Genomic DNA, 17,510 nt, shown 5'->3' with positions numbered 1-17,510 from the left:
AAATATGTGTACAAAATGTCATAAATACCCTTATTATTTAAATTTAATTGAAAACAAATGGAATTTTCTTATTGGTCGAATTTGGTTTATACGGTTTTTTAGAATTGTACGGTTCGCATTTGAACCTGCCCCTATATATATATATATATATATATATATATATATATATGGATATATATATATATATATATAGGTATAAGGCGGTGAAGGTATATGATTTTTAAACTAAATTTTTGAAACACCCCTTCAACTTTTTACCATATTATAAAAAATTCACCCCAAACATCCAAATCATATAACTCAGTTATCACATTATCTTCCCCTCAAAGGAATTCCTTCCCGGAGTTCATTCAATCAAACAAATAAGGATATTTTGTTCTCATTTCAGATTCTAACTTCCAGGTAACCTCTTGCCCCTTATGGAATCGCCACTATACTTTTACCAAACTAATCTCTTTATTTCTCAACACTTTAGTCTTAGGATCAGTGACGGCTTCTGGGGTTTCCATAAAACACAACTTTTCGTCCACTTGGATTACGAGTAGTGGATAGCCAAATTTGGGTCAGCCAAACACTTCTGCAAACTTAAAACATGAAATGTGGTATGGATAACACTAAGCTCCTCTAGGAGCTCTAACCGATATGCTATTTCACCAACTCATTATTGATTGTGAATAGCCCATTATACCTCGGACTCAGTTTACCCTTTTTTCCCAAAACGTACTATTCCGCTTCCAGGGTGAAACTTTCAGCATTACTCGCTTCCTCACCTGGAATTCAATTGGTTTACGGCATATGTATTAGCTTTTCTGTCGGTCCTGAGTCGTCTTTATTCATTCACGAATTCGATTTACCTTTTCTGATGGTTGAATGATATATGGACCGGCTAGTTGTTTTCCCCCCACTTCATTCCAACACAACGGTGTTTGACACTTTCTGCCGTATATAACTTCATAAGGTGGCGCTTGAATGCTAGAATGATAACTATTGTTATAAGGCAAACTCGATCAACGGTAAATGGTTTTCCCATGAACCCCCAAAGTCAATAATACACGCTCGTAACATATTTTTTAGAGTCTGTATTGTTTGTTCACTTTGCCCATCGGTTTGTGGGTGATATGTTGTACTCAACCGAATTTGAGATCTCATTTCTTTCTGAAAGCTTCCTCAGAATCTTGAAGTAAATCGGTTGTCCCTATTCATAACATGCCATACATCTGTGAAAATTTTCAATCTTTTTCATATATTAAGCATAATCACCAAAATCAACTTTAAATGTATCAGGTTCACAGACATTCAACATATCATATAAACCATTAACGATGAACATTGATATGTAACTGATGAGTTAGGAATTATAAACAAAAATGTTCATGCTCATGTTTGTAGTCTAATCACCAAAATCATATAAAAAATCTAATCACCTGATCACTACAAATGTTCAAAATTTTCAATCGTTTGCATATATGAAACCCAATCACCTAAATCAACCAAAATCAAACAGATTTTTTCACAGTTTCAGGCTTGTTTCTTGTGTTTAAAATAATGCCTTCATCGTCAACATATGATTTCACTTAACATCTGGTATCTTATCGACTTCCTATAATAGTATAGTGTCGTCATTGAAATCAAGATCAATAGGATTATCCATGGTGTTTGCGAAGTAGAATGATGTTTTCTTCATAATCCTTTTGTTTCTTTTCCTAACCGTCGAAGATATGGTTCATCAAGAACCTTATAAATCAAAATTCATAAACCCTAATTTTTTTACCTAGATTAAACTGTTGTCGCCTCCAACGTCATATACAATATATGTTTCTTTCACTGATAATCATATCACTTTCGATGATTTGTCAACTGCATTAAATACATAACCAATAACGTTCCATTTTGTTTTACATAATATCAGGATGTAGAATCTGTTTTCTAATCTCACGCTTTACACCATTTTACATATTTAATTACCCTTGTTTGCTTATGAATATAATATATGACGTGTATTCAATCTACTTCGCTGAAATTAAATCAAACTTACCTATACCGTTGATTAAATTTTTTGATGGTTGCGATTGGTTAACAAAGTTAATACTAATTTCTTGGTTAACAAAAGAAGGGACCATGTATATATAGGCGAATGATCGTGTGAGAAGGGATGTTACGGTGAAAGGCGTAAAAAGAGATCTGAATCCTTGATCACTTTTAATCTCATGTCCACCCACGAATTGCATTTAGAAGGAAATTGATCTAGTGCATCTCGATGCATTCGTTAGTGTTTGACCTTCAATTATGATCGATCCATGGGTGGAGATATTTTCTTACCTTTCTCACCGTAACTCTCTTTCTCACCAGAACCCAACCCTATATATACACACATTTGCATGTATATGATACAAGTGGTATCATCTGTCTATTTACTTTCTTCCCTCACATGAATATAGTTACAACAAATTACTTGGTTTAGATCATCATATCTCTAAATTGGTTCAAAAAGATTAAAGAGACTGAGAAATTGATCAAAATAGCCAAAGGACTCCGCCTTGTTCACTTTTTAAGCCCACTTTCTTTAAATGTACCTCAAGTATTCAAGATTTCATAAGTGTCCACTTCGCAACTTGTGAAGTGTATTTTTGTATTAAAATATGATTTTAGTTGGTCGTTTCACAAGTCAACAAGGACATGTTGCAAATCGATCCTACTAGAATCATATTTAACTCAAAGAAAGTATATTTCACAAGTTTAAAAATGATATCGATTACATATTAAACAGTAATAATTAAAATGACGTGACAAAAGAAAAAAACAATTAAAGCTTACAACGCCACACCAGTTTTCCATGTCATCTTTATTAAAAAAAAAAAAAAAACTAAATTACAACATCGCCTTCCTCAACCCTCCAGCCATCGCCACCATGCTCCGACACTCGTTGCAATATGCAACCTAAATCTTTGAAACTTGATGAAATCATCCTAACCGCTTTCCTCTTTTTCTCTAAACTGACGAAAACCCTAATCCTACACCTTGATATTATCTTGTTCGACGCACTAGATTTGTATATTTCTTTTGGTTTAGGATCCTATACAACAAGATAAACCTTTCTTCTCGTCTACTATTCCCACTGCTAAATGAATCCATAAGGGACCGCAACCAACGACTCGAGTTCAAGTTTTGCTAAATTAGTAGGTTAGGATTTAGGATTTGAATCTACAGATTCAATATTGTACGTTTATTCTGTAGAAGACATTGTAAATAAATTATTACAAGGCTCTTTGTTATTTCCTCCGTGCTCTAATATCAATACATAAATGTGGTTCTTATTACATTTGTTTTTGATATAAATGCACAGGGGGAAATTCTTGGTTGATTTAATGAGCGACAAATATTTATTTCATTCTGGTTATACGCTTTGCGCTTTCAACGAACAAATATCCATGTTTTATATAAGGAATTGTTGTTTTCGTTCTTATGTCCTGTAAAGCTTGGAGATTTTTGAATTTGAGAATCGATGTACACTATTCATATGCAATCTGTGTGTTTGAGATTGAAGTTGAGCGACTCGCCTGGTGTTCATATGTGTTTTGGGTGTGCTTTAGCATGTGGATTGTCGAGGGTTTCTAGGTTGGTGTTAGAGAGGATAACCGGAGGGTTATGCTTCAAAGAGTAGTTAATTGATTGAACCGTAAGTGTTGGTTGAATTGCTCTTATCTAGGATCTAGATTTGAAGTTTTTACAGTGGCATTCTTCTATATCAGAATTTTTATGGATTTTAGTTTTTTCATATTAAAAGATAATTTTTTATACACTGGAATTTTATTAGTTAAATGTGAAAACTTTATGGGTAATTGTGAAAACTGATATGCCATGTCATAATTATTGACGTCAAAACCACAAGGGTGGTGCCTGATTGGTTTGAGCTTGACTCCAAAGGTCAAAAGTACTAGGAGGTCCAGGTTCAAATCCAAGGAGGAATAAAAATTCTCTTATGGCTACGGAGGTTCAAATGCAGTGACTCCGGGCTATCTGTAAAGCAGGTATCGCACTGGGATTAGTCGGCTTGCATAACGAGTTGGATATCCAGGTTAATTAAAAAAAATTATTGACGTCACATACCCTAGATCCATTTTTTTGATTTTATGAGTTGTAGTTGTGACCGGTATTTACAAATTATGAAAATATATCTATGTTATGTAATCATTAAAGTATGCATAAAATTTATTGTTATTCAGGCTGTTCATTTAAAATAGTTATCAAACAATTATATTTAATGTGTACTACATTATCCAGAACCTTTTAAATATTCTGACCATGACCATTTAACCATTCTGGTTCAAAGCATTCTACAATGGTCAAACAACACTTCAAATTCTATTTTAGAAATTGATTGCTCAAAATAAAAATTAGATCAAAATTAAATAAACATTAAATCAAAATTAATTTCGTTTTAGTGCAATTTCTCAAAGAGACGAAAAGACTGGTGAGTATAAATTAGTGTGGAGAAGATTGAACAAAGACCCTGCGAAAAGGGAAAAGAACCCCATAAGCACGCAATCGAGACCGATAGAAGGATTATTGAGCAACAATGGAGTTTGATCAAGTCATGTCTCACTGTATTTTCTTCCACATATATCTTTCGGAAATTTCTAGAAAAATCCATATAGGCGGTGAGCGAAGTTGTGTTCTACACTGCTGTTGCTGTCATTTCGAGGTCCGGAAACAGAACAAGGGTTCAGCATTTAATCAAGAACCACAGGTAAAATCGCGATCCATTCTAGAAATTATATATGTTTTGATGGTTATTTAATGGCTGTAAGTCGGATGATCGGAGACTTCTGGTTCTATTACGACCCTAAGGTAACTGTAATCAACCACAATCGTCAGTTTGACAATGTCCAGCGAAACCGAGACCATATCTTCACAAAGAAGTTGATTTGAGACCCATTAAAGTGAAAGCAATGATGGAAAATCGTTTAAAGTTACCATGCATGTGGATTTTAGTAAGAAATTGGTGGAAACATAGCTGGATTTTGTGTGTTCATGGAGTCGGGTCCAACCTAGATTGAAACCGGGTCAAGAGGATGACCCAGGAGAGATTAAAGTTTTTGGTTTTTCTTTTCACAATTTCGCCACGAAAGTTACTTTATTCGACTATGGCCACTGACTTTTAGATACATTTTTAAAGTTAAGCCAGTAAAATGTTGGAAATACATATGCAGTCCCTGAACTTGTTAGATAAATTGTAAATAGCCACGATACTTTGCGAGTTACATTTATGGAATGAGGACAAGGACTTGAATAGTGTGTGTTTACAAAGTGATATATAAAATATGGCTGAATTCTTATAAATAATAAATATCATAAAGCATCTAGTAAAAAACTAGTAAAACAACTTGTTAAACATTAAATACTGCTTATTAATACACAATCTTTTAAAATTCAAGGTTATAACGAACAACCGCATACGTACATTTTTAGAGCTCCAAGTTTGATTCCCAATTCTTAACAATTTCCTAGTCAGGGTAGGTCATCTAGGCTTATAAATAGTTTGGTTCATTTAGGTTTTTATTGATGCTGAGTTCTTATATTAAAGTTAGTTAAAGTCTCTCTTAACGGGTTTCTTGAGAGTATTCTTGATTATATCATGAATTTGGCCATTCAATCATATTGATCCGTCATCATAGACAATCAACACCAAGAGTCCCACTATGGGACTTATGCAATCACCAAACCATATATTTGTTGCAAATAAGCAATTGGTTATGAAATCAATTTTAATGCTACATTGAAATTAACAAACCAATTTTAAGTGCCACATCAGCTTAAGCTTAAGCAATTACTGTACACAAGGTTCTAAATGACGTGAGCCATATCGTGGCGAGGTCAAATCTCAAGCCCTACTAGTTATGGCGAGACCACGACATTCGCTAAGGTGTGCCCCAAGGCGGTATACACACACACACACACACACACTTAATTGTGTGTTTTGAATAATAATGTCAAAAAATTAAATTCATATAAAGTAACAAAAACTAAAAAAAGAAAGAAGAACCATTGATACTAAATATATAAAGCTTATAAAAAAGGATATTAAAACTGCAAAATTTGGATTAAATTTCTACTCACTACATTCTTCAATTTTCAAATAATTCGTGTTCGACTCTTCGTGTAGGGGAATGAGAGTAAGTACTTACCTATTTACGGTTTTAGCTTTTAAATTTCCTTTTTATGTGTATTTAAGTCTTACGTCTTGTACATAATTATCATTTATAACTCAAGTTATATATTAAAAAAATCTCACACCTTCAAAATAACGTGTCGTCATGTGCCATAACGCATTGTAACGAGCCATAATGAGTTACAATGCAAGTCAAGCCTTAGAGTGGAGTCACATGGGCTAACGTGGTGGCTAAGCCAAGTCTTGATGCCATAACGATTTATTTTTGAACCAGGACCGTACAATGATCAAACCAGTTTCATTAAGTGCCACTTGAGCATAAAAACGATATACTTTAACCTTATTTTAATCAAATATAACAAAAAATACTCCAATTAAATACTTGTTAGTATAATTTAATACCCAAATAATAATTTATTTGTACATAGGCCCCACTTGTTGTTAAATCAATAATCTCACTATTCATGAAATAATAAATTGGACGGCTAAATTTGAAGACCTATGTAAAATATTGTTCTAATGTTACTTATTTCTTCTTAAAGTCCACATCTCTTTGAAATGTCCTGATGTAACTTTTATTGTATTATATTAGAAAATCATTATTCTAATCTTACACGCTTTTGTTAGTTAATAATAATTTATTTGTAACACAATAATTGGTCCAATGTTACTAATTTATCCAAGTTAAAAAAAGAATGAAAACTTAGGGCATTTATTTGACATATCATTTTGTCTATTTTTCTGTTTCTTGATCAAAATCTTAATTGTTTTTTACTTTAAATGCTCTCCTTGGTGGTTCACTTTTTAAATTCTCTGATTGGTAGTTGGTGATCAGGGGTGAAGGCAAACCACTTAGTTGATGACAACTGGTAAATTGTATAAGTAGGAGACCAAAACCTCATTCCAACCCTCTTGCCATCCTCAGCACTCAGCAGATCTAATTCAATGGGTAACAGCTCAACGTTTAAGCTCACCAACTCTCCTGGAGATAATGCTACCAGCTATGAGGACTCTACTATCATGGTTTCTCCTGGGGCTAATGTTACCAACTATGTTGACTCCAGTATCATGGCTTCTCCTGGTACTTGCTATGATGTTTTTTTAAGCTTCAGAGGCGAAGATACTCGTGATTCTTTTACAGATCATCTCTATGATGCCTTAGAGCGAGCAGGACTTCTCACTTTTAGGGATAATGATGAAATCAGCAGAGGTCAAGAACTAAAGCCGGAAATTGAGAGAGCAATCAAAGCATCCAAGGCTTCAATAGTTGTCTTGTCAGAGAACTATGCAACTTCTACATGGTGTCTTGATGAGCTTTGGTTGATCCTCGAGCAAAGAAGGGAGTGCAATCATTTTGTTCTTCCAGTTTTTTATCATGTCGATCCCTCAAACGTCAGGAAACAAAATGGGACTTTCAAGATAGAAGTAGAAACATCTACAAGGTGGACATCTGATAACGTGAACCGGTGGAGGACAGCTCTTACAAAGGTTGCTGATTTGACAGGCTTCGTTCTTTCTGGGTATGTGTTTTCTTGTTGCTTATTTATATCATAAGGTTCAGTGAAATACATCTTAATTGATGTCATCTGATCTAACAATTTGATGGTTACTAGTGTTAATTTCTATGACCCGGTGATTTTCTGTGGATAAATGGCAGGGTGTGACGATGTTGCCTCGTAGGGTATATTATGCCTGCTAATAGGCAATGATGTTGATTATTTATGTCGAAGAATCCGATTAAAAATAGACGAAATGATGTAGTAAATATGATTAGGACTGCAAATATGTGATTGCTTTACTCGAATATGTAACGGGAAAAAAGGATAGAAAACACATTGATGGTTTTGTGCATTTAGTTGATTGCTTCTTGATGAATCTTCTACAAGTTTGACTTTAAACTGTGCTAAAAGAGTTTTTGATTTTTCTTTTTAGATAAAATCTCCTCACATATCTGTTTTAATTTCTCATTAACAAAACGAACGATTACCAAAGGGTCATTGGTCTAGCGGTATTCAGGTTAGCCTACCTTCCTAGAGGTCGAGGGTTCAAGCCTCACCAAAAGTGAGGAGTGTGTGTTAGTTTTGCCGTATGTAAAAATTTATATACTTCTAAAAACTCAATTACATTGTCCACTTGAGCAGAACTATTTACGCCTTTATCGCTAGGCTATATGGGCTCTGATTTACTTATTTCTTACAAGTCTATTAATATTTATTTTACTATGATTAAGTTTATATCTAAATGTGCCTTCACTCAAAAAACTTATATATCTTTGTAGCTTATTAATACTTTGGCCATATTTTAAATGAATTACGACTTTTTTGGAAAATTTAATAGTAATCAAATATTAACCTATATTAGATGTACTTTACATTTGGAATATCAATTTTTGTATAGAATCTCTTTGGTTTATCCAAGAATTCCTGAAATACACTAAACATGACTTGTGTTGTTACAGGCTTGAAACAAAGTTTTTGAAGGAAATTGTTGATACCATTTACAGTGAGCTAGATTGCAAAAAAGTTTATCTTCCACCCGATCTAACAGGGATCAACACTCGATATGAGGAGATCACTTCCTGGTTATATCAATCCGATCTCGAGTATTTAGCAATTTGCGGCATGGGAGGAAGTGGCAAAACCACATTGGCAAAGTACATTTACAATTCAAATTGGAGAAGGTTTGAGAATATGAGTTTCATTGAAGACATTGGTAGTAGATGTAAAGGACCCCATGGTTTGCTTGAGCTACAAGAACAACTTCTGAAAGATATTTTAGGGGGTAGGAAGAGAAAAATACCTAGTGTTTCTCATGGTACGTTTAAGATTGAGGAGGCATTACAAAAGAAAAGGGCGCTTATTGTTCTTGATGACATCTTGGAATATAGCGATTTAGTCGCTTTACTTGGAACTGGGAAGATTAACGCAGAAAGCAAGATAATAATAACTACAGAATATTCATATCGTTGGTCCAAGTTCTCTAGGTGTCAACAATATCAAATGAAGTTGTTGAATGAGGATGAATCATTAGAGCTTTTAAGTTGTCATGCCTTTGGATCCAAAATACCGCTAGAAGGTCTCAAGGAGCTTGCAGCACGAGCAGTAAGGTATTGTGAAGGAAATCCACTGGCTCTTGAAGTGTTGGGTTCCTCTCTATCCAATAGCAATACCATCCCATATTGGACAAGTCAATTGGAGGTATTGAAAAAGGATATTCATTCTCAAATTCAGGATGTACTTGAAAGGAGCTACAATTCATTGCCATATGACTCTGAGAAAGAGTTGTTTTTGCATATTGCTTGTTTTTTTATTGGCAAAGACATGGATTACGTGGTAAAGATATTGGAGCCTGATTACTCTGCAGTATCTGGGATCAAAACCCTAACCAACAGATTCCTTCTTTCGGTTTCATCTAGCAATAAGTTGATGATGCATCGATTGCTCCAAGAGATGGGAAGAAACATAGTGCGTAAAGAATCATTCAAGCTTCCTGAGAAACGTAGTCGAGTTTGGCATAATGCTGAGTCTTATAAGATACTGAAAAAAGGAAAGGTAAGATGCTTATTGTGTGTAGGCTTAAGCATACTTACCCTTTCACCCCCTCCTATTTCATCCAAGTTTTTATTGTTTCATCTTATTTCCTCTCAGGGTTCAAAAACAGTAGAAGGTCTTACACTTGACTTGAAAATGCTAAAGGAAGAGGACGAGACATTCAAGGTTAACTGCAAACCCTAGTCAAGTTTTCTCCAAATATTCAATGTTTTGAGAAACTTCTCTTAGCCTTCTTTGTGCAACTTTACAAGTATGATAGTTGTCCAGTTAAATTACAAGGAAAATGGTTACCTTTTGATTCACTATTTTCCTTTCTAAATTATTTTCTTGTCAGGTCTTCATTCCTTTTCAATATTATTCATTTACTTGTAACCCCAATCATAACAAGGCTTGGCCTTGAACATTCTAATGCATAAATAATCTTAGTGCATTTATTTTTATAGATGTGCGCTTGCTGACTGTCTTAATGATAAATCTGCAGTCATTAAACCTGAAGACCGATGCACTCAAAAATATGGATAGACTAAAATTGCTCCAGCTAAATTTTGTGGAACTCACCGGATATCATGAGAACCTTTCGGAGGATCTAAGATGGCTCTGTTGGTTTGGATTCCATTTAAGAACCATACCCTCCAACTTATTCATGGGAAACTTGGTGGCTGTAGATCTGAGCTATAGCAACTTGGAAGTATTTGAACCGCCTATGGTAGCGCTCTTTTTTGTTGCTTGTCCATTTAGCTTCTCAATTTTTAATGGTCTTAATGCAGACTTATAATGCTAAATAAATGATGTGACTTTCGCAACAGGTTCTTCAGTCACTACAGATTCTAAATCTTAAAGACTCTCACAATCTATTCGAAATCCGCAACATCTCCAGGATCCCCCATCTTGAGACTTTGATTCTTTGGAATTGTCGCAGTCTGGTTCGTGTTTGTGAAACCATTGGAGACCTTACGACTCTCGCTCTATTGAACATGACAGGGTGTAAAAACCTGTGCAAAAGGGAGCAAATAAATCTGTCAGAAGCTTCTACTTCTGGTGGAGTCATAGAACAAGCTACCTTTTGCTTCCCACATTCATTAAACCGGTTATTCCTCAAGGATTGCAATCTTGAGTGTACTGATTCTTTTCCTCTGAGTTTCAGTGTTCAACCATTTTTGCAGTACTTGAATTTAGGGAATGGTCGATTTGAGTCCCTGCCTTACTATGATCATCTTAAAAATCTTCGGGTCCTTGACTTGAGTTTATGCTCAAGACTTAAATGGCTTCTATGTCTGCCGAGCACACTTGCAGAGTTGTACGTATATTATTGTGAGTCACTGGAGAAAATAACTTTCCAATCAGCTCGATTCAAGTTGCATGAGTTCGGCTATGAAGGTTGTATTAATTTATCTGAAATTGAAGGCTTTCTCAAATTGGTACCAATAGCCAAACTGGATGAAACTGATTTGGGACATTTGAAGTGGCTAAAGAAATATCAAAGTCATGAGGTGCTCCTGGTTGGTGATGATGAGCTCACCATAGGCAGAAGTTGGCATCTCCAGGTTTGCTGTTACTCTCTCAAACACATATGCATCAGCACACATGAACATGTCGATACACCACCTGCAAACTGATCATTTATGAATTTGACTGAACTTTGTTGCTTGTATGGCACAGATGTTGTATGAATTCAATATAATGAGCACATCTCTGCCAGAAATAAAGGATTCAAACACAAAGCCTGAGTATATGTCAGAATCACCATCTTTGTTCTTTGATGTGCCTTCATGTCCCAAGAATAGGAGGCTCAAAGGACTAAATGTAACATTCAAATATACATTAGATGGTGATGATTGGGCATGGTTTGCTAAAATCAGTACGGCAAAAGGTGTTGACTTGATGTACAACCCCAAAGTCTTTGGTAATCCTGGATTTGTTGAAGTTGGTATATGGCTAAGCTATTGGCCAATTGGGAACACATTAGACGTTGGAGATAAAGTTAATGTGTCTATTGTTGTGCTGAGCGGATTGGTGGTAAGAGAGTGTGGTGCAAGCCTTGTGTATGCTGATGATGAAGAAGCGGATGAAACCTTGGAGAGAAACATGGGCTGGGTACAAACTCCTGGTGAGGATCTGTCTGGATTTCAGCTAAGCACGGGAGCATACTATCTTTGCCGCCGTGATTTCCTTGAGTTAATGGAGGTTGGGAGACTGACTCCCGGTTGGTTTAGGGTTTTAGTTGGTGATACAATTGACTATACCGGTATGTATTTCTTTGTCAAGATATTTTGGGCCTTTGTAATTGATTCAAGGATACAAGTAATGGAAGTTCCTATTGTCTCACATTGTTCTAGAGGTTCGAGGATGGAGAAAGACCGGTCGACCTAAGCAGTCGAATCCCTCATTTACAGAGTTGAAAACAGTTAGATGCATCATCGATGGTTCCGAATCGGTAAATATGCTTAGTATTATTTCTTTTCTGGCATGAACTTATTTCATGTATAAGATGAGGGCCTAAATATAACCCTATCTATCCAGAGATGAATGTTAGCGTTGTCATTTCCTTTGATATTAATGATTCTCAATTCTCCCCATTGGTACAAACTCAAGGAGGTTGTGTAATATGTCTATCATTCAAGTACAATTTATATCTTTCTCAAATCCCCTTTACCATTGTTTTTTGTGAATGATACTCTTAAGTTTGACAGAAATGTTTCATTTATCTTTTCTTTTTCAAGTATTACATGAGTTTACATAAGTGAAAAGATTAGCTAATCCCTTACAATTTAGTCTATCGTTTTGGTATTGCTAATATGGTTTTGATTGATGACATTATTGAGTTCTGCTGAACTGGCTCTGTCAAAACAGGAAGACGTTTACAAGATTGCTGAGATGTCTAAATCATCTTTGGTAGATAAAACTGTTGAGTCCACATCAAGCATACTCTGGGAGACAATTAAATCTGGGACTACATCTGAAATTAGTGATGCAACAACAGAGGTAACTGACTATTAAGTTTAATAGATAAAAGTAAGTGTTTAATGTTTCTTTATTTAGGAAATTAACTCTCTCCCTTTCACTCTCAAATTTACAACCAGAAACCTTAGTATGAAGCATCTGTTGCCAATCAAACATGAAGTTTACATAAGCTCATTCAGGGAGAAAATAGATTCTCTCATATCAAAATTTAGCAAAGTCACAACGTAGGTGATTTAACATTAAGCTTGGTAGATAAATGGAAGGAGTTTGATCTTTCCTCACATATAAGTGTGGCTCATTCTACAAGTAAATGGGCATAAGAAAGCTTCAAGTTCTTCTAATCTTCTTCTGAAATAACAACCCAATAAACCATGGAACTTCGCATCCAAATCAGACTTTCGTATTGAACATCTAAATGGTCTACAACAAGACATTTGGTCGAGCTTGACTATACTTTTCCATTCTGCTACTTGTTACATCCAATGCCATTAACGTTGTGGTCACTAGCTTTATGAGCAATTATCACTAAAACAAAGCTCATGTCCATCTAAAACAATAGACTTGTTGAATGCATTCGTTAGCAAAATGGAGAGAGAAGCAAAATGATTAATATTCTTTTACAAAAAAATGACTTTGGAAACCAATAATCTTTTACTTTGCTTATATCTTCTTCTCAAACTACAAGAAACTATTTTTATAAAACAATAGACTTATAGAATCTATTTGTTTTCTCATTTGTTGCCTCTCCTTTCATTTTGCTTGCTTATGTGGCATACCTGGTTGATTTTTCTTTCTTTAGAGAAAACGACAGAAAATTAATGAAGTTACACTTTACAACTTGTTTTCCCTTTGGTTGTTCTCTTTGTCTCATCTTGAAAACATAATTTTATATTGTTGCTCTTGGGATTCATTCAGGGGAAAAGTGACAGTTACAATCTAGAGACTACAGGCATGTCTAAAGCATCTGATTATCTTGAGATTATGGATACTGCTCCAATCCTGCCTAAGGAGGAATTCGAGTCGGCTGTAGAGAAATTTATGGCAGAAAGGAGCAAATTGATCTCCCCAATTCACAGACAAGGTGTAACAAAATTTGTGCATGTAAGTGTGCTTCACTAGGATGTCCAATGGTTTTACTTTCTCCTTAAAATTCAAAACGATTTGCAAACCACGTCTGATCAAGCTTACAAGTAGACTTCCCCCTTTTGCTAGTTCTTCTATTCGAAAGCAGGCAATGATGTAACCATCTTTTTTAGCCGTCTCTATGAAAAATGTGATTCTTAAAGATAGGGTTTTTTTATGTGTCTACAATGCCAATGTTGTAACAAAACAGAATAGCTGTCACGACGAACAAATGGTTTCTAGATACATAAGTTGCAGCCTCATAATTACGCTACATTTCTATCAATCTTCCTTTGTTAGTTCACATATTGTCTGAGCCATTGAATTTTAGACTATGCCAATGTTGTTAGAGAACAGAATATTGTCTGAGCCATGCCAGTGTTGTTAGAAAACGGAATATTGTCTGAGCCATGCCAGTTTTGTTAGAGAACAGAACAGTTGCAACCAAACAAACCACTCTTGTATTAGATCACATATTGTCCAAGCCATTGCTCGAATTTTAGACTATGCACTATGCACTAGGCAATAAAACTATATCCTCCGTCATGCTTTTCCAAATATTAAATTTCTAGCAAATAAGATAAATATCAAGAAGTCGACCTTCGACGGTAAGGACATGCAACACGACTTATATAAATACTTGACTACTCATTGGTGTCCTTGATTAGTGTAAAATGGGCCTTTTTAGGAGCACTGTTGAGGCACCTGAAGAATGTTAAATTGCATTGTATGAGAAGACATTATCTAACTTACCAACTTAAGAATGTTTAAAAAATTGATGTGTTTTAAAATAAGTAGTGTACAGGTATTGTAGCATACAAGTCGATCACATAATGATCTAACCAATCTGCTCATTATGAACTTGTTACCCAAATAGACTTTGATGGGATTTTCGACGATTTTAAGCAAAACTAAGAGTAAAGAAAGTAATAAGAAATAGGAGATAAAACCATCGACTCAAGTACACAAATTATTACAAAACGACACCTGATCTAGACTCTCTAAACTAAATGTGACTTCTGATCCACTAAGGTGAGGATTTGCCCAACGATCACTACTAAGACCCTCTCTTAAGGTGGCATTAGCCTTCCTAATTGAGCAAACCAACTACTTATGTGATAGCCAGCCTAAGTAAAAGCATTTAACAATGACAAAACTATTCCCAACACTCACTCTGATGCAATTCAATTAGGGATTGCAATCAAATTGACGGAATTGTAAGGATTTCTATTGAACTCACTCCTACGATTCGAGAGGTTGGGCTCTCCTTACACAGAATACCAAAAACATACCAGCCATCTAACCTTTCAATCTCTTTTATTTCTCTACAGCTACTCCCTAAACTGTTGTAACCACCAACGAACTGCCTCTACTTATACAAAAGACTTATTTATCCTTACTTTCTTCCTCTCCTGGAATACGTAATCCCAAATCTGTTTGCATCATACTCCTACCTGTTTTCATGGAAAAACAGAAGTCACCAACTATCGATTCTAAGTCGAAGTCTAACTCTCATTTTGTAGCACCCTATATTCTATGGATAGATTATGCGATAAATTCGGAGAGAGCCCGAGGAAGCCTGACATATGACAGACAGTGCTATAATACCATATAGAATTGTGTAAATCTCCTTGCCCTCGGAGTTGTCTGTTCCTCTCAATATATAATGCGAGTACAGGATCTTTACAAGATCATTATCATTTGGTAAACAAGATATAAATGTTACAGAATATCCACAAAACATATCCAAGATTATTTCTTATTTTATTAGGAACAATTGGTTCGTCTGCATCATGATTCATGACTATCAAGCATCTGTGTCTCTACAAGAATTTCATGAATATACTTCCTTTAGAAAAGAAGAATCCTTTTACAAGATTTAGTCACCTTAATACCCACAAAGTATTTTTGACTCTTCCTTGATCGTTGGTCTAAACTTCATTTTGTATAAAGGATTTGCGAGTTGCAGGTCGTGTTCATCATTTTTAGCAATAATTATTCCATCCACATAGAATACCAGTTTGTTCCTATTACGATCTACATAGAATACCAATATGATCCTCTTGTCATCTTGATAGAATACTAGGGATGTTCACTTTGTTTTCCATTCAAGTCTTGTATGGGTTAATTTGTCTGTTTGGGTAATTTTGTGAATCTGAGGGACAGTAGATCGATGGGTTTGAGGGAGGCAAAGAGAGAAGGTCGAACTATTTCTGGTATTAATTTGTTTGAGGTGGCATAATGGAGACAAGTGAGAGGTTGTTACTTATTCCATATAGCATTTTGGCTTAATGGCAACAATTAAGCTGTAAAAAACGCTCTTGTATGGCTGAGCGAATAGGCTGTCCAGGTCATTATACTCTTGAAGTTGTTAAACAACCCCTAAGAGCATCCACAATTGGAGGTTCTTATAAGCAAAAAGTGCAGTTCTTATATGTCACTACCATGGTTTATTCATTATTATATTTTGTTAGTTTTTTTTATATATTTTTGACTTGCATAGAAAAAATACACGGGACCCATAAAAAGGAGGTTTTTGTAAGCGACTATCATAGTGGAGTTTCATATAGGTTCTTAATTTATTGAGTTGACAATGAACCGTCAAAAAAAGTGCAAAAGAAAGGTTCTTATTAGGCACTCCATTGTGAAACAATCCTCTTACCATCATGTTGTCGGTAAAACACAAAGAAAGTACTTGACACTTCATCAGTGGAAGAAGATTGGTAATTCTCTTCAAATCCGATTCTTCAATCCTATATATTTCTTTGATAATTATAGTGCACATTTTCAGGTTGTGCAGAACGTGAACTTCCCTAGTGAAGCTAAAAAACGTCAGGTGATAAAGATGGTATATAAGCTTATAGGCATTGAGTCTGTTGCGGTTGATTCAGGAGGGAGGGCACTAGTCGTCGTCGGGAGAGTAGATGCTGATAAAGTATTATCTTGTGTGAAGCAGATTGCTAAAGATGCAAGTATCATATCTAATGAACACGAACACGAAGAACTAATAAACAGACTTATAGCTGAATACAATTTTGTATACTCGGACAAGCCTAGATCATGTTTCCTGATGTAAGATGGCGTTTGGACGTTCTGCAAACCAAATTAATGTAATTCAATGATACCATCTTACTGATTTTTAGATATTATTCTTTTAACAATCAAGAAATTGATATATTAATATCTTTGAAAAGGTTTAAGGGCCATGAATCTGAATGAAAATGGTTATTTAATTAGTGTTTTGAATTGATAATCTGGATCTTAAAGACAGATTAACTGACCGAATCGGCTCTAAATTTGTTCATCTTTGCTACTCCTGCTCCATAAAACTATAATTTGTGTTGTCGTATGAAATTGCAACATTTTCATTCCCCAAATGAAGTTTCTTCATCTGTCACTACAAATAAATCAACAGTCTCTCTCGACTATAACAGTCGTTATTGCCCTCGTCATGTTTCCCTTCGCTTGTTTTCTCAAATCTACACATCAATGAAGGTTTTTCGTATTCTTTTGGTTTGTTTGCATTAGAGTCCCACATCAGTTAAACTTGTACCCATTATTCTTTGCCTACGAGAAATTTGCCTATTTGTTTTTCCCTTATTTTATAAGGTGTTCAGATGTACCATAAACCTAAATAATGTTGTATGGTATTCAAGCTCGAAAATTAACGTTCTTATACTCAAACACCAAATCGTTAACAAAATAAT

General features: G+C 35.1%; 1 protein-coding gene across 1 annotated transcript; it reads left to right on the top strand.

Moving 5' to 3' along the window:
• The first annotated feature begins 6,944 nt into the window (after nucleotides 1-6,944).
• On the top strand, nucleotides 6,945-17,453 carry LOC112502052 (putative disease resistance protein At4g11170). The gene is made up of 10 exons (XM_025105870.1): nucleotides 6,945-7,689; nucleotides 8,628-9,720; nucleotides 9,817-9,885; nucleotides 10,202-10,426; nucleotides 10,527-11,264; nucleotides 11,380-11,965; nucleotides 12,057-12,154; nucleotides 12,571-12,702; nucleotides 13,597-13,782; nucleotides 16,595-17,453. Exons 1-10 carry the CDS (start codon nucleotides 7,115-7,117, stop codon nucleotides 16,877-16,879), a joined length of 3,987 nt encoding a protein of 1,328 aa, XP_024961638.1. The 5' UTR covers nucleotides 6,945-7,114; the 3' UTR covers nucleotides 16,880-17,453.
• Nucleotides 17,454-17,510: the final 57 nt, after the last annotated feature.

Source organism: Cynara cardunculus, unplaced genomic scaffold (assembly GCF_001531365.2).
Source record: "Cynara cardunculus var. scolymus isolate 2C unplaced genomic scaffold, CcrdV1 Un_Scaffold_860, whole genome shotgun sequence".
Lineage (NCBI taxonomy): Eukaryota > Viridiplantae > Streptophyta > Magnoliopsida > Asterales > Asteraceae > Cynara > Cynara cardunculus.
This window is presented reverse-complemented; position numbering and strand designations above follow the sequence as displayed.

What these genes read in the sequence shown, in the direction of transcription:
- LOC112502052 (XM_025105870.1), top strand. Translation starts at nt 7,115, where the DNA reads ATGGGTAACAGCTCAACGTTTAAGCTCACCAACTCTCCTGGAGATAAT. An exon ending in AGATACTGAAAAAAGGAAAG is followed by an intron (nt 9,721 to 9,816) that starts GTAAGATGCTTA and finishes ATTTCCTCTCAG; the next exon opens with GGTTCAAAAACAGTAGAAGG. An exon ending in AAGTATTTGAACCGCCTATG is followed by an intron (nt 10,427 to 10,526) that starts GTAGCGCTCTTT and finishes CTTTCGCAACAG; the next exon opens with GTTCTTCAGTCACTACAGAT.